The 25,412-nt window shown below is 51.9% G+C and overlaps 2 protein-coding genes across 2 annotated transcripts in view; one reads left to right on the forward strand and one right to left on the reverse strand.

Moving 5' to 3' along the window:
* Ubr4 (ubiquitin protein ligase E3 component n-recognin 4) overlaps window positions 1-5,358 on the forward strand; it is a 111,757-nt gene extending 106,399 nt beyond the window's left edge. Inside the window, exons 104-106 of the mRNA XM_051170919.1 lie at window positions 1,708-1,798; window positions 2,410-2,572; window positions 4,947-5,358. Of these exons, the coding sequence (XP_051026876.1) occupies window positions 1,708-1,798; window positions 2,410-2,572; window positions 4,947-5,011 (319 nt within the window). The 3' untranslated portion in view covers window positions 5,012-5,358. The remainder of the gene's footprint in view (window positions 1-1,707; window positions 1,799-2,409; window positions 2,573-4,946) is intronic.
* A 16,583-nt stretch (window positions 5,359-21,941) lies between these two features.
* On the reverse strand, window positions 21,942-22,493 carry LOC127211142 (fatty acid-binding protein 5-like). The gene is made up of 2 exons (XM_051170918.1): window positions 22,317-22,493; window positions 21,942-22,103 (listed from the first exon to the last, which is right to left on the reverse strand). The coding sequence occupies exons 1-2, from the start codon at window positions 22,491-22,493 to the stop codon at window positions 21,942-21,944; spliced, it is 339 nt and encodes a 112-aa protein (XP_051026875.1).
* Window positions 22,494-25,412: the final 2,919 nt, after the last annotated feature.

A 25,412-nucleotide genomic window follows, 5' to 3' on the forward strand; every position in this document is an offset into this window, starting at 1 on the left:
AGCTGTTCGTTGAGCTGAGAGTGGAACTCATTCCTGCCCTAGCAGTTGAAGAAAAGCTGATTTGGTCACAGCTTAATTAGGGCATCCAGCATGAGCTGTATTCATGCGTTGCCATTTTCTGTGTAGCAGTTTAGTCACCTTTCCTAATTAGCTGTAAATAATTAAAGCTGGGCAGAGTCACCCAAGACTCATGCTTACCAAAGCAGGACAACCCCAGAGAGGGCCAGGCCCGCCTGTGGTCCAGACTCCAAGCTGCTGCTTGCCGGACAGATTAGGAAAGTTGCTGAGGGTTTGCCTGGGATTGAGGCACTCTCCAAGGAGATGCCTCTCAGCCGAGGGCACATAGAGGGCATCTACATTCTATTGTTGGTTAATGTCACTGGCAACAAGTTCTGTCTGAAGTCCAGTATGTTCTGGGAAAGGAGGCAGTAGCAATTACGCAAAACTATAGCTTAAAGGGCTGGGGGATTATAGCTCAGTAGGTAGAGCACTCACCTAGCATATGTGAGGGCCCAAGTTCAATTCCCCCCCCCCCCACACACACACACACACAGAGAGAGAGAGAGAGAGAGAGAGAGAGAGAGAGAGAGAGAGATTATGTCAACTATAGCTCGAGAAGCTAATGACTTCTGCGTGTTTAACATTGAGCAAAATGGATTCAGCAGATATTTTAGCTTGGAAGATGACCAGGTTTCCACTGAAACCTTACTTGGTATCTGGAAAGTTGTCCCTACCCTCAGTACAGTTGACAGCTGTGCCACCCCCACCTCCCAAGCTGGTGGGCAATAGGGAACATAGCAGAGGCTGCAAGCTGGCAGGCTTGACTTTGTGAGTTAAATAGCTGCTGACAGCAGCTGTGACTGGCCTTTCTCAAGGTAGGCAAGCCCTCAACTGAGTGAGTAGCACGTGCTAAGCATTCTGCACCCGTCTTTGATCATAGGATGTGTATGTACCAGAGTTTTGTGCGGTGTAGAGCATGACCTTACATCATGACAAGGGCTCTTCTGCCCTTTCCACATCCACGAATGAGTTCTCCCTGTACGAGGCCTTTCTGACCCTGCAGGACCCAAGGCCAACATTGGGGGGGGGGCGGTGTCTACCGCATGCGGTGAGCCTTGACAGAGGTACCCCCAGTGTTCCCAGGCACTTGCTGGCCTTCAAGCCTGTGCCAAGTCACTGAGAAGCAGATGACACTTGTTAGAGACAAAGTGGTGTGTGAGCAACTCCAGGATTGCCCTAGGATTTAGGAGGTGCTGGGTGGTTGCATGGGCAGTCCTAGACATCACAGTTACTCAACACTGATTTTCTACCAGCTTGCTGGTTTTCTGCAGAGTACATGCCTGGCTGATTGGCTGTCTGGTAGATTGCTCCTGGTAGTAAAGCCTGAGTGAAAAGAAAAGAAAACCTTGTTTACCCTTCTTCAATGTTAGGAGCATTTCATTTGGGAGCTGATGAGGGGCCAAGTACAAGGGAACGTAGGGTCCTAGCACTGACGTTAGAGCTTTTGAGTGTGTTTGGCTGTGTCTCCCTGTTTGTTACCCCACTTTGGAAAAGTGCTCAGACTGGCGGGGGAACTCATGCAGCAGCCTGGGAGCAGGGTTTCCAGAGTCCCGGCTCACAGCTGCTCTTTGCTCAGGCCATGTACGGGGAACCCAAGAAACAGTGTCTCTAGGGTCCTCACTGATGGGCTTTGCTCTGCTATTCCAGGCTGACAGATAAGGCGGTGAAGGACTATTCTGCCTACCGTTCTTCCCTGCTCTTCTGGGCTCTCGTCGATCTCATTTATAACATGTTTAAGGTAAAGAAGGTTCAGGGCCCAGCCAGTTCTAAGGGGTGTGATGTGTGTGTATCCTCGTCCAAACCTTGATAGTGTCCAGACTCCATCCCAAGGCTCCTCGCTGGCTTTGAGTGCTTTGCCCTTAGGAGAGAGGTGGGCACCCTCAGTTCAGACCTGCACTTCCAGTTGTTGGTAGCTAAAGCCACTTTGTCATGTACCTCTAAGCACACGGACAGCCTTCCTACTCTTGTCTTTGCCTATGGTAACACTTTGCCCTGTGTGAATCTACTGTACATAGCCCCACTTAAAGGAGGATGTTTTTCCTGCTAGCTGCTTGGGCCCACACATCTTAGGAGAGTTGGTGTGGAGGGTGAGCCCTGTGATCATGAGTGGGGTGGTCCAGCCAGAGCACAATCATCTTGGTTTTAGAAATGCAGGCGTGGGGCCGTCCCAGGGTGACATTGTGGGATCATGTAGAGCATTGCATAAGTAAAGAGGGCCAATAGGTAGGACTTCCTTGCTTCCAGAAGGTTCTGGTCCATGTTGGGTGGGCTCTCCACAGGGCTGGCTGGAGGCAGAGAGCCAGCTGCATTCGTTATTCACCTGGCCTGGTGTCCCACTGATTCTTGTAGAAGGTGCCCACCAGTAACACTGAGGGCGGCTGGTCCTGCTCTCTGGCTGAGTACATCCGCCACAATGACATGCCCATCTACGAAGCTGCCGACAGAGCCCTGAAAACCTTCCAGGAGGAGTTCATGCCAGTGGAGACCTTCTCAGAGTTCCTCGACGCAGCAGGTCAGTGAACAGTTTTCTCTTGTAGGGATAATCTGGGGCAAAGCCCAAGTCTGCCCTGGGAACTGGCCGTTATCTTCACAGAACAGGTGCACACTAACCACCTCCAGTCATAGGAAAGGTGTTCATTAAAATAGCCCACTTGCTGGGAGGAGTGGCACTTTCCTTCAGAGGCAGGTGGGTCTCTGAGTTCAAAGCAAGCCTCGTCTACATAAAGAGTTTCAGGACAGCCAGGGCTACACAGAGAAACCCTGTGTCAAAAAAGAAAAAGAAAAAAAAAAATCCACCCACAGATGCAAGAACTTCAGTGCAGCATTCTCCGGTGCCCAGCCCCACCGCTGCTACACAAGCTATTGTGCTGCTAATGGAGACGGTGGAGGTTAAAACAGTGGAAGTGGGAAGGTCCTTCTGGTTCTGACTTTTAGTGACAGCTCAAAGAATTAACAAGAGAAAGGGCACTCCTGTCTTCTTGACTCACAGCTGCTTAGGTGGGAGACAGATCAGCAAGGAGCACCTTTGAGTGTGCCACAGCTCCCTGACCTCAAGTCCGTTCTCTCCCTATACAACGTATTTGGACACACTTGTCACTCAATTGCTAATGCTTTCAAACTTACTTGGATTTCATAGCTGAAAAATGATAAGAACAGGTCATGACCTGGGCTCAGGCAGGCCTGGGAAAATCAGCCTAGGACTAGAGAGTCCACCTCTTGGGTCCCAGGCTCTGTTGTGTCCCAGCCTCCACTGGCACTGTCTTAGAAAGGGAAGGCTGCTGCACCAAAGCAGACGTAACTGGACCTGCCCAGCTCCGCTTTGTCAGCTGCCTCCCTGCTTCTCAGCTTTCTGCTGCTCACTGTGGGGACTGTGTACAGATGAAGGGGAAGTCCCCCAGGCCCTGGTGCCAAATGAACGCTGCTGTTCACGGTCCCTCTTACCTTTCTGTCTGGGAAGGAGACAGGCTAAAGGTCCACATGCTCTTTTGTTCTTTTGTTCCCCAGCGCTGGGGATCTGCAGGCTCTCTTCACAGCCCAGGGGGTGCTCGGCCCTGGGATGGTGTCTCTGGGTCTGCCTTCCTGTCTGCTCTGCCGTCAGCTCCCTTGCTCACCCCCTTCTCTTCCTTCATAGCTCCATACTCTTCACTCCTGTCCCCCAGGCTGGCTGTTCAGGCAGCATGCTCACCATCCCCCAGACTTAATCTTTGCCCACAGCACAGAGCTTGTCTTGCCTGCGTCCCCAGTGCCAGCTCTGTGCTTATCATATGAGACTGACAAGGTAACATGGAAATCTGAGCTGCTGAGAAGAGGTGAGGAGCGGCACACGGGGCGCTCCGGCCTCCAGGCCTGGCATCTGCAGCAGCAAGCCCTCTTGCCTCTCAGGCAAGGCCAGGCTTTAATGCCTTGCTTCAGACCTTTAAACTGCCAGGAGAGCAGACATGCCCTGTTCAAGTCCAGGAACAAAACCCCTTCCAGAACCAAGAGGAACAGGCTGGCCGCTTCGCCCTCATTGTTGCAGATGCTTAGAGAGGACTTGCTTGGGTGTTCAGACTTAACCCAAGCGTCAGTGTCTCTTGAGCTGTTGATGAGGTCAGATTCCTGGCTAGGGTGTCGAGGGTGCACTGGGTTCCTCCTCTCGGGAGCCCTCTGTTAGTCCCCCTGGCAGGCAGGGAGGAAGGGAGCCCCTGTGCTCTGTCAGCTTGATCAGCTTAAGATGATGACAAAGACTGAGGGTGGCTTGGCCAGGAAAGTGTCTGGCATGCAAGCATGAGGATCTGAGTTCTGATCCCCAGCACCCCAGAAAAACCAGGTGTAGCTATAACTCCAGCACTGGGACACTGCAGGCGGTGGGATCCCCAAGCTGAGCTTGCCAAGCAGCCAGGCTAGCCAAGCAGTGAGCTTTGGGTTCAGTGAGAGAACCTGTCTTAGAAAATGAGGTGAGGCAGTGGAGAAAGACACAGGATGTTGACACACATGTTATTGCTTGGGGATGTAGGGGAATGTGGTTCAACTGCAAGAGTACTTGCACTCTTGAGACACCAAGTTCAGTCCTCAACACCACACATACCAGGCATGGTGGCACAAAGGTCAGTGGAGATCCTCAATTACATAGTGCGCTTGAGGCCAGTCCGGGATGGGGAGCCTGTCTGAGAAAGAGAATGAGGAGAACTCAGTTGCACTGGTGTAAGTCCGACAGGTTGAAGTCCTTTACTCCAGGGAGTGTTTGTCACACAGTGATCCCCTGCCAGCCATTGCTGGAATCAGCAAATGGTCACACTGGAGCATCCTGGGCACAGTACGTTCTGTGTGTAAATGAGGCCTCTGTGACTCAGTGGGGCTGGGGCCCTGTATGCCACTCACACTCACAATTCCTCTCTGCCTTCCAGGTCTTCTGTCAGAAGTCACCGATCCAGAGAGCTTCCTAAAGGACCTGTTGAACTCAGTCCCCTGACCGTCCCCACAGACATGAGATCACAGTGACGAGATTGAAGCTAGCTTGCCTTCCTCCCTCATTTGTCCTTCCGTGTGCATTCATTTCCCCCACGGATGCTGCATTAGCACCCCCCTCCCTCAATTTTCTCGGAGTGGCTTGGGGTTTGTAGGCGTCCTATTCTATGGCGCGTGTATGTGTGTGTGCACGTGTGCTGCGCTGGCTATGAAGTTGTCTGTAGCCCAGGCCATTGAAGGACCTATACATACCCAGGAGCTGTGAGCTGTTCCAGCCAGCTTGAGTGTGCACATCTTGAAATAAATGAATGACTTAGTACACATTGGAAAGGGGTCTGCCTGCTGCTTGCCCCATGCTTTTCCAAAGCTCAGCCTTGCGATGGCGTGCCAGGAAGACTGCTGCATTTGCCTTCTCTGGGAGGGCTGAGGGTTTTTCGTCTCTAGCCAACAGAGGGCTTAGCAGAGCAGGCCGTGGGCAGCATCTCCTTCAAAAGCCTTGAAAACATTTGACAGTCTCCTGCTGGCTGCCAGGCAGAGAAGAGAGGCCCCAGGGAAGACTCCATGGTGAGAATAGCTGTTCCCACTGCTAGGCCTCTCTTCTGTCCACCTTCCCTAGAAAAGCATCCCGAGTTCCCAGCTGGGACCACAGTTGGCAGGTGTGGTGCCTCTGAAGTTGCTTTCTGGACTCCCCACCTCCTCGGCTCCCAAGAACCTTTCCCAGACTTTCGCCAAAGGCTGACCCAGTGGGGAGAAGGGTTGGCTAGTTCCCATCTCCTTTGTTCCAGGGCCCACTCGGTTGAGGCTTTGGGTGACATCAGCCCCTCTGAATGTCTGGTTCACAGGACTCACTCCCTGGGCCAGACCGTTTGGGCCTGTGGTGCCTCTGGTCCCCTTTGGAAGACTTCCACAGACAGCCAAGTCACCATGTCGCCTCCCAGGAGCCTTTGCAGTCAAAAGGCGGGAGTGTTGTGCTCAGTGCTCAGACCTAACAGGGACAAGGGTGCATTGTCTGGGTGTTGTTAGCCCTGGGACGACCAGAGCAGGCGTCCCTTCCTGCTTCTGCCACCTGGGGCTGAGGAGACCGCCTGCCTGCCCTGGAGGAAAGACACAGCTCCCCCCTTGGAGGGCTGCTTTTCCAGCTGCTTTGATTCTGCAGTTCTTTCCCATGTACCTCTGGGGTTCAGCAAGGAGGATGGAGACCTTGGCATTGGTTTGGTTGGTTGGTTGGTTTTGTTTTGTTTTGTTTTTGAGTCTCCCCCTTACACACTCTGTTTGTTCTACTGGACCCCAAAGAGGCAGTTCAGGCATCGGGGAGGATCAGCCACCACCCTGCCCCTTGGTGGGGAGTGAATTGAAGCAGCTTCCTGTGGGGCAGGGGTTGCCAGTGTAGATGGGGACTTGTCATATGTGGTCATACCTCGGATTATCACAGCACCTTCAGAAGGTTAGCCAACGCCTACAGACAGGGAGTCTCCAAAGCTCTTTACAAGGTCCTCTTGCTTTTTATTATTTCTTGGAAAGGCCTGTTCTGTCGTGTCTGGAGATGGACCTGCGGTAGCCATGCTTTTGGTTTTGAGTGAGCTTACAAAGCAGCAAATTAGTAACAAGTAACAAACTAGGCACTCAGTGTCCCACAGAGAGAACTGGAGTAGACCAGTGGGGAGTAAACAAAACTGATCACCTCGGGGCCCGTGGCCATCGTCAGAAGCTGCACTGAGGCAGCTGCTGAGTTCCCAGCTGAGAAGCCAGGCAGAGCAGAGCAGGGCGGACGCCTCATGATGAGCTTCTGGCTTTTCTTCTCGGTGAGCATTTTTTACATGGGCTCAACAGTAATGATGCCTCATGGAGGTGGGTTCCCTTTTTGAAGTTCTCAAGGAATGTTTTAACACCCCCAGCTGTTTGCTGTGTGTCCCTGGAGCCAGCCTGATCTGGGACAACTAACACAGACATGTTCGTGCCCACAGTAGATCCACCACCCTCACTTCGGGCTGCTGCTCAGCTTGAGTAGCGCGTCATCGCTTACCACTAGAATGCAACATTGCAAGGCCCCCAGGGATTTTGGGCCATGCCCCAAGCTTGTCTTGATGTCTTTGTCCAGCTTTTCTAGATGTCTGCCCAAGTTACTAGATATCTGCACCATCCCAGACAAGCTGCTGATCTGCAGGGCTGGATCTTGGCGGTGCCTAGACAGTAGAAAGCAGCCTGGTTGGTTAACATCCTCCCCACACCTGCATCCCATAGCTGGAACACTGAAGGGCTAGCCAAGCCCTCCCAGAGACGTGGGATTGAGGCCAGCTGCTAGGCCTTGTGAGGTCTGCGGCCCCAAGTCCCTAGAGTTTTCCACAGGAAGGCCATTGGTGTGTCTCACACTACTCAAGCCACTGGCTCCATCATCCTCACATTCTTCCTGGCCTCCTGCTTTCCAAGTATAGCCTGCTTGGGATTAGGATGGTGCTGTGTGTCTATGCCCATGGGAGCCACCAGCCCGCCTGGACACACAGCAGGGAAGGGAAGAGCTGAGACAGACCTGGTTCTGTTTGGTGTCTGACCCCTTGGTGAGACAGCCACAGTGAGGGCAGAGGTGGGCCTGAAACAGGTGGGTCTGGCTATCCTGATCCCTTGAGGCTAGTGGGAATGTTTGCCAAGGATAACAGTTTACTGCACAGGCCCCTGAGTCAGCCCTGTAAGGGCCTGGGCAGGCTGTAAAGCAATCATTGAACGAAGTGGGAACCCTTAGGAAACACGTCGGCCATTGTATCTCTCAGTATCAGGACACAAGTCCCACTCACGTGTGCATGTGCACACAGCAGAGTTCAGTCGCCTAGGTGATGCTTGTTTAATTTTATTCTTGCCTCTGCTAGTCTGTGTTTCCTGTCTCAGGTGGGGCTGACCAAGATTGGCTGCCACTCAACAAGCCCAGAGAGGCAGGACGAGGGGCCAGGCATGTGGAGACTCAGCCTGTCAGCACTGTCCTCGGGCCAGCCCAGCAGAAGGCCCCCTATATTGGCAGCTCATATCCCTTTGCTTTGACACTTTCTGTAGGGCTGGGGATAGTGGACAGAGTGGGAAGGGACTGAGTATCCACCTGGTATCACAGGGGACCTGGGTACAAAAGGCAGGAGCAGCACTTTAGACTCTCCCCTTGAACCGCAGGAGAGATAGGAGAGGAGGTAGGGGTGCAGAGGTGAGCCGGTGCTGTCCTGAAAATTAACTGGCACTTGAAGTACAGTTGTCCTCAGCTCACCTCTTACTACACTGGGCCCCCAGGTCCAATTTGGATTACTGCTCACACCCTCCTATAAATCCGTGGGGCTGTGGGAGACCCTGACTTCCTGCTGCAGGGGAGTGGGACTGCCCTCTTCAGCAGCTTCCTGGGACATAGCCAGAGAGGACAGAGATGAGGTCCCTGGACAATGTGGAGACAAGGAAACATCTGTGGGAAAGTGGCCACCACCTCATGGGGGCGGGGGTGGTCTCTGCTCGTTGCTCTTTGGGCTTCTCCTTCAGATATCTCTGTCCTATTCCTGGTGCCCTTGTCACTCCAACCACCCTTGCTGTCCTCATCAGTCTGCATGTAAGTCTGTCCCTGCTGGACACCCTGTCACCTGCGGCCACGGGCAGCCTGACAGTGCTGCTTCCGTCCTCTCCTGGCTTTAGAAGCGGTTGTCTCCAGGCTGGCCATTCTACCAGTGAAGCTTGCTTGATGACAGCTGTCATCCTGTCCCTGTTCTCACAGAGGCACCGTCAAATGGGAACTACTAACCCTTGGAGGTGTCCAAGCTATTGGTAAATAGGCTCCTCGTTGTCACTTCTGCCTCAGTGGCTCCCACTCTGGATTCTGCGCAAGGGTGTGTGCAGCAACCAATCTTGAGTTCTGTTGTGCCCACACTTGCTGAAGGGGACACTGCTGATTCTCTGAAAACAGGCCTATGGAAGCCAGGGAGCTGAGTGAAATCTGAACTTCAGGTGTTGACAGAAATACCTCAAATGGTGACATTGGCTGGGGCCCATTGGGCTCATGAGTTCTCACCTGGGGAAAATTCTTTCAGTCACATCTCAGCTCCAGGGGCTTAGGGCACAGCCATGCCTTCCTGGAAGCTACGGTGTGGTTGTGTGGTAGACAGGCCTGGAGTGTCAGGATAGGATATCAAAGGGGAAATGTCTATCCACGGCTGTGAGGAGCCCTGGTTTGTGAGTAGGGGCAGGAGGGAGTACAGCTCTTCAACAGCCATCCTGTTACATGGCCTCACTAAGACCCCAGGTTCTCAATTCTAGCACACCCCACACTTCTGCTTCACCCCGTTTGGGCCCTTAAAGCCAGGGCTGGAAGACAGTGTTGCCAGGGTCAGAGTCTGAAATCAGATCTCCGTTCAGGGCTAGCTATGTGTCCTTAACCCAAGACCTTCACCCCCTCTGGGCCTGTTTCTGCATGTATGAACTGAGCATACGTCAGGGGCTCTGGTTTGAATGACTTCACCCTGGGAGGGGCTTGGCTTCTAAGAAAAACCCAGTCAGGAGCAGGGAGCCTGCAGTGGCAAGAGAAGAGCTATGTGGAAGAAGAGACTTGTGGCACAGCAGCATCCAGGCACAGAGAGGTCCACCAGCTGTATCAGATACACCGTGTGGGCATGATGGTGTCCGAGGTCATGCCTCGTAGCAAGCCTCCAGAAGCTGCAAAGCTCAGGAGCTTCAGAGTCAGTGCAGGGTCCTAATTCTGGCTGTGGCACCTCTGCCTTGCCCCTGTGACCACTGTTTTTCCACCAGCACCTCGAGTATTGGGTTCTAGGAGGCGGTTTCCTGGGGCAGCAGGAGAGGGCCTTTGTGGAGCCACTGAGCCACAGGTCTCTAGATTACTCTGCGGGGCTGCCCAGTGAGTCAGAGTGTCCATCAGGATCCCCAGTGTCAAGAGGGAACCTGGGGAGGGTCTGGGTGAGAGACAGCACTGTCACCTCCAGGGATGAGCTCGATGAATTTTCCCAGCCAGGGCAGGTGAGCAGGGCTGCATCTAGTCTGGGGAAGCTGTGACCAGCAGATGGGCTCCTGTGTGTGGCTGTTAGCATCTTAGTAACTCTGGAAGGACATGAGGGCCCTTGGTGATGTAGCCTAATCAAGGGCTTTTATAAAAAGGAACCTGGGGCACTAGGGAGGTAGAGGCAGGTGGATCTCTGAGTTCAAGGCCAGCCTGGTCTACAGAGTGAGTTCCAGGACAGCCTAGGCTACATAGACACCCCTCTGGGCCTGTTTCTGCATATATGAACTGAACATACCTCAGGGGCTCTGGTCTTGAAAAAGAAAAGGGGAGTCGGGGGGAGGGACACTTCAGAACCCAGCTTCCACAACTGGTGAACACGCTGTTCAGAGGATTGGCTGCTGAGAAGTCTTAAGGGGTGCTTCATCTAACTAGCTCCATTGTTGCTCCAGTTTATAGATGAGGAAACTAGGGCCACCCTGTTAGAGCTGGGACCTAACTCCATGGTCCCCCACCAGCCACCATCCATGAGCATCTTTGCCATCTGATCTCAGTCTTTGGTCCCAGTTCCTTGTGGGATGAGCACGAATGACTTTTGTTGTCCCAGAGAGCCTGGCTTCATGAAGCATGGGGCATCTGCTCCAGAAGGGGCTGACTGAGCCAAGACAGCCTGTGAGTGCATTTACACTTCAGGGGTTTAGGGGAAAGCCAAGTGTGCACCTAACACCACAGGTGTCCCTCAAAGCCTGGAAGAGCTACTTGGGTCATTTGGGAAAAGGCTATCTAGCCAGGCAAAGTGATATAGGCTTGCAGTCGTGGCATTTAGGAGGCTAAGGCAGGAGACTAGGAAGTTCTAGGCCAGCCAAGTCTTTGTAGGGAGACTCTGTCTCAAACAACAAAAATAAAAGAAATGGCTTGCCAGTCTTGGCCAAGGGAGCTCCAGTAGGTTATAAAAACAACTAGGGGTTCAAATATGAGTTTTGAGTGGCCTTGGGTAGGTGAGCGCTATGTTCTGAAGGTGCATCTTCATCTCTGAAGCGCATGTAGCCAAGACTCCCTCAGGAGTTTTGTTAAGGACAGTGTGTAATAGTGACAGTCACAGCTGCTGCCTACAGACTCAACCAGGCCTGAAAGCTTTGCATCTGACTTGAATCCCCACAGCAGCCTTAGCAGCTGCTTTGTTCAGGTGAGGAAACTGGACCATAGTGACCTTGAGAGTCATTTGAAATCACCCAGATAGGCAGTAGCCTTAATGAAAAGCCCTTAGCAGGCTGATTCCGAGGTTCCTTCCTAACTCCTGCCTGCAGCAGTTCCCAGTGCCAGGCCCAGGGAGCCAGGAGCACAGTAGTGACAGTTGGATGGTATGGCTGAGGAGCCATGCAGTGACTTGCCATCAGCCTAGCCCTGTCCAGTGGCAGTGTGGACCTGGGTGTGGCTGGCCCAGCAGAGAGACAGCCTGGCTCTACTCATCACCCATCACCCTGCCCCACCTTAGCACACCTGAGGGACAGAGCATTGTGCATCCTCCCTAGGAAACCTTGCCCCAATAAGCCGCTCCTCAGTGTTCCATGTACCACATGCAGGCCCTCACCCATCTAGTCTTTGTCAGGAGACAGACAATCGGGGGGGTGGTCCTTGCTGGGAAGGGTAGAGCAGGCACCCTACTTCCCAGGCCCCCTGTTCATGGGAAGGGCAGCAAGTGTCTGCAGCCCATCTCTTGTCATCCAGCAGCAGTCCTTCACCCGTTTTTTGTTTTGTTGTTATTTGTTTGGTTTTGTTGTTGTTGTTTTTCAAGACAGATTTTCTCTGTGTAGCCTTGGATGTCCTGGAACTCCTTCTGTAGACCAGGCTAGCCTTGATCTCAGAGATCCACTGCTCCCAGAGTGCTGGGATTACAGGTGTGCTCCCTCTGGTCCTGTCAGCAGGATGTGTCAACACAAGCTCCAACACTGGACATGTTTGGCCCTGCCTCCTGCCCCTACCGAGACCCACCCCCAGCCCTGCCCCCATGGCCTTGCTGCTTTGAACCACTAGCTCTGACTTTAAACTGGTAAGGTGCATCTGATTGGCTGGGTCTAAGTCACATGATCACACTTCACACCCAGCCCCCAAAAATAGGACTTCCCCAGACCCACACCACACACCCACACACACACACACACACCCACACACACACACACACACACACACACACACACACACACATACCTGAGACACATTTCTTGGTGTAGCCTAGGCTGTCCTGTACTTGCTTTGTAGACCAGGCTGTAGGAGGCCTTTAAAGGAAGATGTGGATGTGGCCACCATCAGCACTCAGGACCAAGGGCATTATCACTACAGACTGACACTAGCCTATCCCAGGAGGTGGCCATGAGGGCACAGAGATGGTAATTTAAAAAAAGATTTTATGTTATGTGTACACACACACACACACACATGTCCATGTATATGCTGGTATCCCTGGAGGCCAGAAGAGGGTATTAGATCCTCTGGAGCTGGAGTTACTAGCAGTTATGAACTATCTGTTGTAGGCATTGGGAACAGAACACAGGTCCTCTGTAAGAGCATCAAGCATTCTTAACTGCTGAGCATCTCTCCTGCCCATAGTGGGTGGTTTACAGAGAAGCTTTGTTGTCAGGCAACCAGCAACCATCATGCTGGATACCTTGAGCAAATCGCCTGTCTGGATATTGGTTCCTCAAAGAGACAGCAACACCTAAAACAAGTCACATGAGATCAATACATACGAGACAAGCACCTGCTGCCCATCATGAACCGGGCTTGTCTCTTAGTATGAATGGTGTTGACCCAGGGCTGACCTGCAGGACCCTTCCCCCCAAACAAACACACAGGCCACCTGCCGACTCTCAAAACAGCCTCGGGAGTCCTGGCAAGGCAGATAAGATGTAAGGAGTGAGACCAGTGGATTGAGCTAGGGAACGACAGCCTAGGGCTTTAAGCGAGGGAGAACCCCACAGGAGCAGACTTCCTCAAGGAGGCGGCACTGGAGATGAGCTCCTTGTATGAGAGAGCACAGTTGAGACCATAGGAGAGCAAGGCAGACATGAAGGAGGCTCTTGGTGGGGAAGGCAGTCTGGGACCTATGAGGGAGGCTTCCTGCTAGTACTGGGGTGGCTGCATGGGGTGGAGTGTATAGGGCACCTTTAACGTAGGGCTGCAGGAGGAGGGAAAGGTGTGATGCAGGGCCCCAAAGGAGGCATGGCCGGCCCATCTCTCAGTAACCCTACTTCCACCTCTGAGAGCCCCTGGAAGCAGCCCATACCCCAGGGTTCCCCTTCTGTTCCAAAATGCCCATCGATTACCCATTCCTGAACCTCTTGGGGCATTGGACAATGTGATTCCTGTCCCCAGACTTGTCCCTTGCTTGACCCTAGCATCAGTAGGAAGCTGCCGTTCGGTGCTGTGAATAGTCAAGCCTCTATCGGTACCTTGAATAAAGTCAGCTCAACATACACTAAGAAACCAAGGCCTGGGGTATGGAAGGATAAAGCAACACTCCTGCTTGTGACCAGGCTGAGTGAGTCCAGGACGCCACACCCCTGCTCTGTGCTTTCCTTCAGGAGCTCTGCCAGTGATGAGGGCTGACGGCCAAGGGCAAGGTCAGTGATGACAGGCCATGGTCGGTGATGACAGGCCATAGTAGGCACCTTATGCTAATTCCTCAGAGTAGTGCTCTTTGATGGCAGAAAAGGAAACTGAGGCCCAAGAAAGGGGAACATTTACCCCAGGGTCTCAGGGTAGGCAGGGCTGAGCCCGGGTACATGCTCAGATTTCTCTGATGTCTGAGTCTATAAGCCTCCTTTTAGACTATTTATCTACTTACTTATTTTGTATTTTGTGTTTATTCTGTGCTGAGGTCTGCATGTGCCATAGTCTGTGTGCAAAAGTCAGGTAACAACTTGTAAGAGCCGGCTCTAGGTTGGGGTAGCCCCTCACCCAGAAATCAGGCTATGGAGCCTAGTGCCAGGAAACCAGGAAGGGAGGAGTGGTGGACATCTGTGCAGCTCTGGATCATCACAGACCCCCAAGGCCTTAATAAATGTCTGTGACACAGAAACAAGATGATGTTTCATGTCACACGGCAGCAACCCCTGATGGATCCACTTAGGCCTTGTTATAGATAAGACAGTTGGAGCCCCTGTCCTCAGCCCCCTAAACCAATGTAAACTGGGACACAGAATCCAGCTACTGAGATTCTCCCTGCCCTAAGCCCCAGCAACCTGCTTTATGAGGACATCAAGTCCTTTGGGTACCCCAGGAGAGGTTCCACCTCAACTGAGTTCAGGTGAGCCCTGCTTGGAAGCTGCAGGTAGCCATGGGCTACATCCATGTCCCCTGCAGTCTCTCCAAGACTGAAGGTGGCCCCTGGACCTCTTTTTCCTTGCTCAATCCCTTAGAACCTCCCCCGCCCCCTACTCCTTTCTCTTTTGTTCCCCTTCCCTAAGGTCAGCCCCTCTCCACCTTGTCCTCAGCAAAGTCTTATGTAGTGTCTCTCAGGTCCCCAGACAAGCCTGGGACTGTAGAGAGCTGGGGTCCACGGTACAGCACATGACACATTCCCAGCCTTTTGTCCCTGTCCTGCCACAGTGACGCACGCTTCCATCACCCTCAGCACAGCTTGTTCTTGTTCCTGGGCCACAAGGCATGGCATCACCTACTCTCAAACAAGCTTCCTGTACCGGGGTGGGGCCCCTGGGGTCAGCCTGGCACGTGTCTGAGCACCTGAGCCCAGGCACGTTGGGAGAGGGCCTAGGGCTCCTTGAGGATTTTCTCAGACTGCACAGGGTGTCACGGTCCTACTGCATCTTTGGACGGGAGTTCTTGACATCTTGAGGTTCTGCCTCTAAAACCCAGAGTCAAGGGAAGCTAAGTTTTAGAAAAAAAGGAATCACAACATTTACCCTGTGGCCAGGTTGGGCAGGGAACTAGGCAGGTGCCCCCAAAAAGCTGTGAGGCCTGCCCTGTGAGAAAGGGTTGCAGCCCTTCCCCGCTCCAGCAAACTGAGCCCTGTTTACTGCAGGGGCCTTTGCTGCCTGAGCATCCTTCCCTCAACTTGTCTGAGGTCCTTCAGGCCACGTGGCACTCAGAGCCTGAGTCATGCTGCCAGAGGGGCCTCACCAGGTTCTAGTCGGCCCCTACTATCCCCTGTCCTGCCTCATGTCCTGTCACACTCCAGGTCACCACACTACCTGTGACAACAGACCTGCCTCTCCTCTCGTGCCGTGGCCGCGGCAGGCTCAGCCACAGTCTTTCTAGTTGGGGGAGAAGGGCAATTACTTCTCTTTTATTTAATATTTATTGGGGTGGGTGTTTGAGCATCTGTACACACATGTGTGTATGCCAAGGCATAGGTATGAAGATCAGAGGACAACTGTGCACATTGATTTCTCTCTTTTCACTGTGTGGGTCCTAGGGTTTGAACTCAGGTCGCCAGACTTAGCATTTTATACAAGCTCACCTGCCCAGGGCCAAGGATGGCTTCTGGGCCCAAAGTCTTGCCTCTGGCTTCCCCCTTACCCGGCTGTGACTTTGTTTTCCAGCCTGGGAAAAGTGACAAGGCACCCATCAGGAGTACTGGACTGGGTAAGGGCCCACAGGCTTTAGGGTCAACAGAGGTCTTGAGCCCTCTGGAGGACCTGCCTCATGGACATTGTCCCTGCCTGCTTTCTTGTCACCCTGAACCCAGGTGGAACCGAGACAGAACCAAACTCAGCTCTCCAGGCTTGGACCTTAGGGGAACCAGGCCGTTGCTATTGCAAGGAGTGGTGTCTCCAGTTGGGCCAGGCCAGAAGCTCCACTCATAGCTCAGTATAGAGTTGGCTCACAGCGGTGCTTCTCCCAGCCCTGGTGCAGTTGCTGTGGTCGCAGAAACCTGGCTCCCCTGGGGCTCCCACGAGGCCATGCTGGTGGTTCAGTCCCTGTACACGTGCGGACTTAATGAATATTCCAGCCCAGCCTGCCACCCTGCCTAAGACGAGGCCCAAGCAGGCGAACAGATTCCTGGCTGGGGGAGCCGCCCTCACCCACAGGCAGTCCTGGCACTGGTACCTGCTGACTGAGGGATTTGGCTGTCACTGCTGCTGCCTTCCGCCTGTGGGACTTACATGGGCTGGGGCCACATTCTAAGAGAGGCATTGGTCATGGAATTTGTGAGACACAATGAAGTAACAAAGGGCTGATACCAGAAGACACACAAGTCATGCTGGTTACAATTGAAAAGAGAGGGCAACGGTGATTCCTGGAAGGGGAGGACATGGTTCCCAGGGACCAGGGTGTGGGTACCAAAAGCTCTGGGGACAAAGACCACCTGCTCCAACGATGTGCAACCCAGAGCCAAATACCTAGGAGTCCCCAGGAGGTGCTCAGGGTTGAAGGGAGCCCCCTGAGCCAAGCATCCCCAAAGAAGGAGACAGGCTGGTGGGACTTGGTGGGAAAGGATCAGGCCTGGGCAGGTGGTTCTAAATGTGGTCCTGGCCTCAGTTCCCCCCATGGATGCTGTGGACTTGGGTCAAGGCTGAGTCTACAAACCACTAACTGTAAAGGGAGTTTCTGAGCCCCACCTGGCCCAGGCTCTCAGGACTGCCAACCCACATTCAGTTTTGCCCAGTCCAGGCAAGCTGTAAAGTGCCATGGAAAAAGCAAGCTGTGGTCCTGGGGATGGACTTGTTGGTCTAGTATTCAGAAAGCCCTGGATTTGATCGCCAGCATCACATAAAACGAGGCATGGTGGTACACGGGCTTAATATCAACACGCCAAGGTTGGATCAAAAGTTCAAAGTCATCCTCAGACCTGGGTTAGCTTTCCCCAGCACCCACATGGTGGCTCACAACCATCTCAGCAACTCTGATGCCTTCTGACCTCTGTGGGCCCCAAGCATGCCCACGGAGATTCACATGCAAGCCAAACATTCGTACATGTAATAAATCTTAAAAATTTAAAAACAAAGGAAGTCACCCCCAGTTATATAGCAAATTCAAGGGCATTCTGGACTACACGAAACCTCGCTTCAAGGTTAAATAAGCCAATAAACACACAACTAAGATAGAGCCAATATCCTCTAAAGCAAGCACTCCAGTCCCAAGTTCACTTGGAGAGGCCTGAGGGCCCTGCAGGAAACAGCAGGGGCCAAGGGGCTCCAGACAGGGGGGCCTTTCCCACTCCCAGATGGACCTGTCTAAAGCCAAACTCCCTCCAACCCCACGTGTCCCAGCCAGGGCATCACGTCGCAGCTTGGTGGTCTCTCTCTCAGCTTTGGGGAGTTCTGTGATGAAGAATCTAGCTTGAACCTCAGCTTGGCCACAGGTGGAGTCAAAGGAGGTGTCCCTAGGACATAAGTATTGCAGAGCAAGTAGAGCCTGGCAATGAATGGGGTAGAGGGGAGACCTGATCGGGAGTGCCAGGGCCTGAGGGGAGAGGCGAGAGAAAGACGGAGGAAGAAGACAGAAATGGAGTGTGGAACACAGTGGGCAAAGATGTTAAGGGTCAAAATAGGAATAAAAGCAGCACGCCTTTAATCCCAGCACTCGGGAGGCAGAGGCAGGCGGATCTCTCTGAGTTAGGGGCCAGCCTGGTCTACAGAGTGAGTTTCAGGACAGCCAAGGCTACACAGAAAGACCCTGTCTCACAACAGAAAGCAGAAATTCCCACAAGAAGGGACTTAAATGACGTCAGGGGAGACGAAATGAGTCCTCAGTTGGCTTGGAATTTGGGGACCCTGTGTCAGCTCATGTGTGTTGTATGCTTACCACTCACACCCATCCCACCCCACCTGACCCCACACCACACCACACACAGTTTCCTTCAGTTACCAGAATTCCTGGGTGCTCCAAGGCCCTTATATAAAATAGGTCAATATTTACTTATGACTCATCCTGTGTCCTTTTTCTCCTCTCTCCCTCCCTGACTCTCTTCTCCCTACCCCAGGATTGTACAGTGTAGTCTGGGCTGGCCTTAAACTCACAATCATCCTGCCCCAGCCTCCCAAGTGCTGGGGTTAGAGCTGTGTTTCACTTCCCATGGCCTTCTCATAGACTTCTGACATCTCTGGGTTGTTGGTAATTCCTAATACAAGTGCTGTGGAAATAGTATAATCTGCCCTAATCCAGCACTGACAAGGGAAGCCTGTGTGTGTTCAGTAGGAATGGAGTTGGCAGGGCCGGGTGTGATGGCGCATGCCTTTAATCCCAGCTCTCGGGAGGCAGAGACAGGTGGGGCACTGTGAGTTTGAGGCCAGGAAGGAGGAGTATGTTAACATGGTCCCCACTTTGAAGTGGCAATCACTGGCCAAATTTTGAAACGTTTGATCATTAAAAGCAAACAAACAAAACCAGTGCCCAAAAGTACAATATGGGGTGCGGGGGGGGGGGGTGCCTGGAGAGATGATTCTGAGGTTAAGGGCACTGACTGCTCCTCTAGAGGTCTGGAGTTCAATTCCCAGCAACCACAGGGTGGCTCACAACCATCTATAATGTGATCTGATGCCCTCTTCTGGCCTGCAGGTGTACATGCGGACAGAGCACTATACGTAATAAAGAAATAAATCTTCTTTTAAAAAGTACAATATGGTGGTGCACACCTGCAATCCCAGCTTGCTGCTCTTGGTGAGCGAGAGTTCAGTTCCCAGTGCCCACATCAGGCGGTGATAACGATTGTAGCCTGTGGAATGCAGTAAGACACACGCCAATGCTTCGATAACTGAGCCAGTCGGTGGGAAGTTTGATGGGGGGGCATGTTTTTATTACACTGTATGTGTGAATAGACGTGTCAACAGTCATGTATGTGCTGGGATGCACAAAGGAAGGCCGGGGACCGCTCGCAGGAGTCAGTTCCTGCCTTCCAACATGTAGGTCCTAGGAACTGGACGCGGGTCGCTAGGCTTGGCAGCAGGCTCTTTATGTTGCTAAAGCCTTCTCACGGGCCCTGGAGGTATTTATTCACTCTCAAAGTATTTCTTGGGAAAGAGTAACTTGGAGCTGGAGATGTGGCTCAGTCGATGACAGCTTGCCTGGTATGTTTGAGGCACGAGCTCAGCCCCTCGAGTTGCTAAAACAAACAAAAACTCTATGCAGCCACCACCTAAACAACCAACGCTGACGTCATCATCAGGAAGCCAAGCCCAAAGCTCAGGTAGTGTCACCTGGGATGGCCCTGCTATATGGCCTAAGCCTGCATGTGTGTTGTGTTACATGCGTGTGTGAGTGTGTGTGTGTGTGTGTGTGTGTGTGTGTGTGTGTGTGTTTTGTTGATGGTTTTTGGGTTTTGGATGGTTGGTTGGTTTTTGTTTTTGTTGGGTTTTTTTGAGACAAGGTTTCTCTGTGTAGCCTTGACTGTCCTGGACTCACTTTGTAGACCAGGCTGGCCTCGAACTCACATTGATCTGCCTGCATCTGCCTCTTGAGTGCTGAGATTAAATGTGTGTGCTACCACACTTGGCTCATGTGTGTGTGTGTGTGTGTGTGTGTGTGTGTGTGTGTGTGTGGTGTTTTACATGCATATGTATGCACCTGTGCAGAGGCCAGAAGACAATAATGATGAATGTCCTCTGTTGCTTGCTGCCTTGTTTCCTTGAAACAGGGTCTCTCACTGAACATGGAGCTTGCCATTTGTTGGTAAGGCTGGCCAGCCGTCGAGCCCCCAGGATTTTCCCATCTCAGCTGCACACGGGGCTGAGGTTACATGTGTCACAGCCAGATTTTCACATGCTAGAGTCCCCATGTCTGTGCAGTAAGTAATCTTTTTCACCAAGCCATTCCTCCGTCTCTTGTTTAAGACTGGGTCTCGCCCGGCATGGTGGCACACGCCTTTAATCCCAGCACTTGGGAGGCAAAGGCAGGTAGATCATTGTGAGTTCAAGGCCAGCCTGGTCTACAAAGCGAGTCCGGGACAGCCAAGGCTACACAAAGAAACCCTGTCTTGAAAAACAAAACAAAAAGACTGGGTCTCACATAGTCAAGGCTGGTCTTGAACACCCCACCTGCTTCCCAGCTGTATGGCACTCTGCTCCAGATGAGGTGGAGAACTGATGAAAGGGACATTCCATCTATGTGACTTTCAGGAGCCTTTAACACGCTGGGTCTCGGTGGTTCAGTGTCGCAGCTGTTCGGAGTCACCCACACTCCTGTAAGTGACCTCAATAAACTCACTGATTTGGGCAAGTGGAGGTAGGTTCATGTCCCCAGGAGACATAAGAGGCACAACACAGGCTGGAAAGAGACATAGCCAGGCCAGACCACAGCACGCTGGCGGCATCATGCCACTGAGGACACTGGACTGGGCCCTTTGGAACTGAGGAACAGTTGGGTAAGGTCTAGGGAGTGGGCGGTGGTAAAGCGTTAATGTGAACTTGCTGTCTAGGTGGCTCAGCCATGTTTGCCTGGAGAAATATGCTTGTTTATGGAAAATGAGCACAGAGTAAATTTTTTGAAGATCTTTGAAAAACAGAAAACAAAAAACCGAATAGTCCTTAGTTTTATATGTGCAAAGTTTTTTTAGGTTTGCAATTGCTTCAGAACGTAGGCTGGAGAGATGGCTCAGAGGTTAAGAGCACTGGCTGTTTTTCCAAAGGTCCTGAGTTCAATTCCCAGTAACTACATGGTGGCTCATACCCATCTATAACAGGATTTGGTGAGTTGGAGGCCAGCCACAAGATTGTCTCAGAGAAAAGTTCAAAAATGAAAGCATCAAATGTAGCAAGTCTGTACACAGCACACACTCACTGGCATGACAGCGACGTGGCTGCTGAGCTCACCGTATCTGCAGGCTCTTCTCTTCTCTTCCTGCAGTTTCCTTCCGTACTCAAAAGGAGCCTCCTCCAGGAAGTCCTCCAGGAAGATGTCCTGAGAATTGGCAGCTTCTTGGTCCTGGCCTCCAGCTTTGTTTTAATCTACATTGCTTAGAGCTTGGGAAAGAAAGGAAAAGGTTGAGCTATAACATCCTGCCCCCAACCCCACCCCTAACCTTGCAGCACCCTATGGTGGGGTGTACACCCACTTCCTCGGAATGGGTGCCTTCTTAGAAAATCACCACCCAAGGTCAAGTCCGTTCCCGTCAGCCTGACCCAGGATCTGAGCAGATCAGGTTCATCGGGTCTGCTCTGTGCCTCGCTGGGCGGCTCTCAGTCTGGCTCAGCAGCGAAAGGGACCTTTCTTAACTTCCGTGCTGTTCCAGAGAATGTGATTTCAAAAGCACACCCATCAGGTGTTGGCTGGCCTGCCGAAGACCAAGTGCATGTGTGCACTCAATTAGTCACTGGCTGCAGCTGCAGCCTCTGGGGTGGGGGCTGCAGCGTGAGCAAGTGTAGAACATTTGCCCCAGGTTGGCCCCGACGAGTCAACACCACAGTGCTTTCCAAGCTTCTCCGGTGCAAGGAGCAGCACCTGTGTGCCCACTCTACAGATGAGCAAATGGAGCCACACGTCCCACCTCAGCCCCTCATCCACAGCACTCAGACTCAGTGAGGTGTGTGTGTGTGTGTGTGTGTGTGTGTGTGTGTGTGTGTGTGTTTGCACAAACATATTTACTAACCAAAGGAATGAGCCTAGGTAAATCAACACTGTGACATGGGCTTCGTGTAACAAGTTTGTGATAAAGACAATTGAACACAGTCATGAAAAATAAAACCAAAGCGAAGTGGGGCTAGCAAGATGGCTCAGCGGTTAAGAGCACTGCCTGCTCCTCTTCCAGAGGTCCTGAGTTCAATTCCCAGTACCCACTATACCCTCAAATGCCCTCTTCTGGTGTGCAGGTTGTACATGCAGATAGAGCACTCATATACATAAAATAAATATAACCTTTTGAAAAAACCAAAAAAAGAAGCAGCATGGATGTTTACAACCCGCTCGTTGAACTGAGCTTTCTCTCGCAGCTAACTCCCATCCAGGGACGGTGAGGAAGTCCTTACTCCACGTTTTCATAGACCCGAGTACAGGCAACCCTGTTCCTGACTCAATCCATCTTCAACTTCCCAACGGTCTTCCTGTGGTGCCATCCCACTACCAGGGCACCATCTCCAAAGGTACAGACTGTCTCGGGTTCTCTACCATCAGCTGTAGTTTCACCAGACTTCTCTCCCAGGGCACTAGAAAACCGTGTCCTCTTCAAAGTCCTCTCGTTTTTTGTTTGTTTTTGTTTTTGGGTTTTCTTTGCTTGTATTTTTTGGTTTGGTTTGGTCTGATTTTTTTTTCCGAGACAGGGTTTCTCCGTGTAGCCTTGGCTGTCCGGGACTCACTTTGTAGAGCAGGCTGGACTCGAACTCACAGAGATCCACCTGCCTCTGCTTCCCGAGTGCTGGGATTAAAGGCGTGCGCCACCACGCTGGGCAGTGCTCTCGGTTTTCATGGCGATATTGTTGCCGGCACATGTAATGATACAGTCTAGCTTGGCCATGGCACCCATTTTCCTAAGAGCCAGTCCTACTCCTACCTCCTTCCTGTACTCCGCAGAGCCGTGGCTTTCTGACAGGCGGCACTTACCCTTGAGGTTCCTAATGCTGGTCATGCAGGAGTGTGGACAGGCAAGCACGAAAACAGTGAGAAGACACCGTGTGGGGACACTGTCCTCTGTGTTGGGTACTTTGAAGATTTCTTTCGTGTGTATGAGGAGTGTGCATTGTGTTCATGCCTGGTGTCCACAAAGGTCACAAGGGGGCACTAAATCCCCCCAGAACTAGATGGTTGTGAGCTGCCATGTGGGTGCTGGAATTGAACCTGGGTCTCCTTGCACGCGTAATAGGTGCTCTCACCACTGAGCCATCCCTCCAGCCTCAACTCACTCAGCATCCTATTTTCAAAGGTCTGTGCTGTTGACTGTCCTCATATCTGCTTCTGGTAACAGCAAGGCCCATGAGCCCCTCCCTCACTTACTTAGTGTGTGGGTAGGTATGCAGATGCCACTGCATGGCCTGTGGGGGGAGGGGTTCATAGGATAACTTTCAGGAGTCAGCTCTCTCCTCCTTCCGCCCTGTGGATTCTGGGGTCAAACTCAAGTTGTCAGGCTTGGCAGTAATTGCTTTTATCTGCCGAGCTATCTCCTAGACCCAGTGTCTTATCTTGTCCTTCCTTCTTTCTTTCCTCCTCTTTCTTTTTCCTCCATATATATATGTGTGTGTACATATATATGCATGTGTGTACATATATGTGTGTGTACATATATATATATATATTTTTTTTTTTTTTTTTCTTTTCTTGAGAAGGCTCTCTCTGTGCAGCCCTGGCTATACTGGAGCTTGCTATGTAGACCAGGCTGGCCTCCAACTCACAGAGATCCACCTGCCTCCGCCTCCTCAGACAAAGGTGTGCAGCACCATGCCTGGCCTTCAGACCCGGTGTCTTGTTGATGCTGATTTCTGAAACGTGACCCTATCTAACATCAACCTTTATCTCCAGCTGAGCATGACTCTGAATTTCTAATCTTCCTGCCTCTACTTTCTGTACCACCATCCCAGTGCTGAAGGTTAAAGCCAGAGTTTCCAGCATGCTAGACAAGCATTATATTGCCAGCACACCCCCTGCCCCCGCCCCTGCCCCCGCCCTGCCCTGCCCCTGCCCCCGCCATTTTTTTTTAAAACAAGTTTGCACTCTTGCAAGTGTGCACCGCCGTTCAGCTGTCATTCTCAAATCACTTTCGTTCGGCTCCTTGAGATAAAGTCTCGCTATGGAGCCAGGATGGTCTTGAACTCACTGTCCCCCTGCCTTAGCTTTGTTTTGTTTGGTTGGTTTGTTGGTTGGTTGGGTTTGGGGGTTTTGTTTGTTTTGGTTTTATTTTTTTGTATTTTTGGTGGTTTTTTTGGGGGAGGGGGTTGAGACATGGTCTCTCTGTGTAGCCTTGGATGTCCTGGAATCACTCTGTAGACCAGGCTGGCCTCGAACTCACAGCAATCCACCTGCCTCTTCACCACTCAGCTGCTTTAGGTTTTAAACACGGGAATAACAGGCCTGTATCCCTGTGCCCAGCCACAGGAGACTCTTTAAGAAGAAGGCACAAGTCAAGCCCGAGCGTGTAACTGTCATCCCGACACTCAGGAGTTGAAGCAGGAGCAACAGCAGTTCAAAGCCACCCTCTGCTATATAGAGATCCAGTTACGCCTGGACCACACAGGACCCCGATACGAGGAAGAGCTGGCTGAGTGGGTGAGCGCATGCGCTGTGCAATCATGAGGATCCGAGGCTGGATTTCCCAACACCCACATAAATGGGTGGATGAGGCCGCATGTGTACCTACTACCCCAGTTCTCTGGGGAATAAAGACAGGGGGATTGCTGGGGCTTCCTGGCCACCAGCCTGGCTCCAGAGCAGGAGATGCCCTGTCTCGAAGGAATATGGCAGAATGATAAACAGCATGCCCTGTAGTCTCTATTATCTTCCATATCTGTACACCTGAGCACACATGCATATACACACCACACAAGTACACACCACACACACACACACATGCACGCACACCACACACACACACACACACACACTCCGCATACACATACATACACACAAGCATAGACTCTGCAAAACCCACTGTCTTTCACACACTTTACAAAGCCATTCAAGTAGGCGGACACGGCTAGGGCCCTGCCCAGGCTCTGGGGAAGCTTTGAGGTAAACTCCCTGGGCTTCCAGGTAACTCCCCAGAGAGATGGAACAACTTGACCTTGGTTCTCACTGCTCCTGGGGGACCCTATTCCCAGGATGGCCTTCCCTGTAGTGAGAATTTTAGAATTGGGGGATGTGTTTGGGGTTTTTTTTTTGTTTGTTTGTTTTGTTTTTGAGATGGGGTTTCTTTGTGTAGCTAGCCATGGCTGTCCTGGACTTGCTTTGTAGACCAGGCTGGCCTCAAATTCACAGAGATCGGCCTGCCTCTGCCTCTCTGAGTGCTAGGATTACAAGAGTGCACCACCATGCCTGGCGAATTTTGGTTTCTTAAAAACATACAAAGAGAGAGGGGGCGGAAAGAGAGAGAGAAATATTATAAGAATGTTCTTTGGGGGGCTGGAGAGATGGCTCAGTGGTTAAGAGCACCTCCTGCTCTTCCAAAGGTCCTGAGTTCAATTCCCAGCAACCACATGGTGGCTCATAACCATCTGTAATGTGATATGGCGCCCTCTTCTGGCTTGCAGGAGTACATGCAAGCAGAGCACTGTATACACGATAATAAATAAATAAATCTTTAAAAAAAAAAAAAAAAAAAGAATGTTCTTTGGTTTTAATCCCAGGATGTGTGGCTGCTTTGGACTGCCCGCTTGGTTTTGCAAGATGCAGATAGTTTCTGCAATTGTGTAATGTTTGGAATTCTGGGAATTTTTCAGGGGGCTATATAAATGCCAGGGCCCCGATAGGTTGTTGGTCACTCAGGAGGTTTGGTTGAGGTTTGTTAGTAGCCGTGCTCAAAGAAGAAACAAGAAGAAAGAAACTAGATTACGGTATC

The sequence above is a fragment of the Acomys russatus genome, chromosome 29 (assembly GCF_903995435.1).
Source record: "Acomys russatus chromosome 29, mAcoRus1.1, whole genome shotgun sequence".
Classification (NCBI taxonomy): domain Eukaryota; kingdom Metazoa; phylum Chordata; class Mammalia; order Rodentia; family Muridae; genus Acomys; species Acomys russatus.

Coding starts and splice junctions, on each gene's coding strand:
- LOC127211142 (XM_051170918.1), bottom strand. CDS start 22,493: ATGACCAGCATTAGGAACCTCAAGGGTAAGTGCCGCCTGTCAGAAAGC. Junction 22,104..22,316: donor CCATGAAAACCGAGAGCACT/GCCCAGCGTGGT, acceptor ACAAAAAACGAG/AGGACTTTGAAGAGGACACG.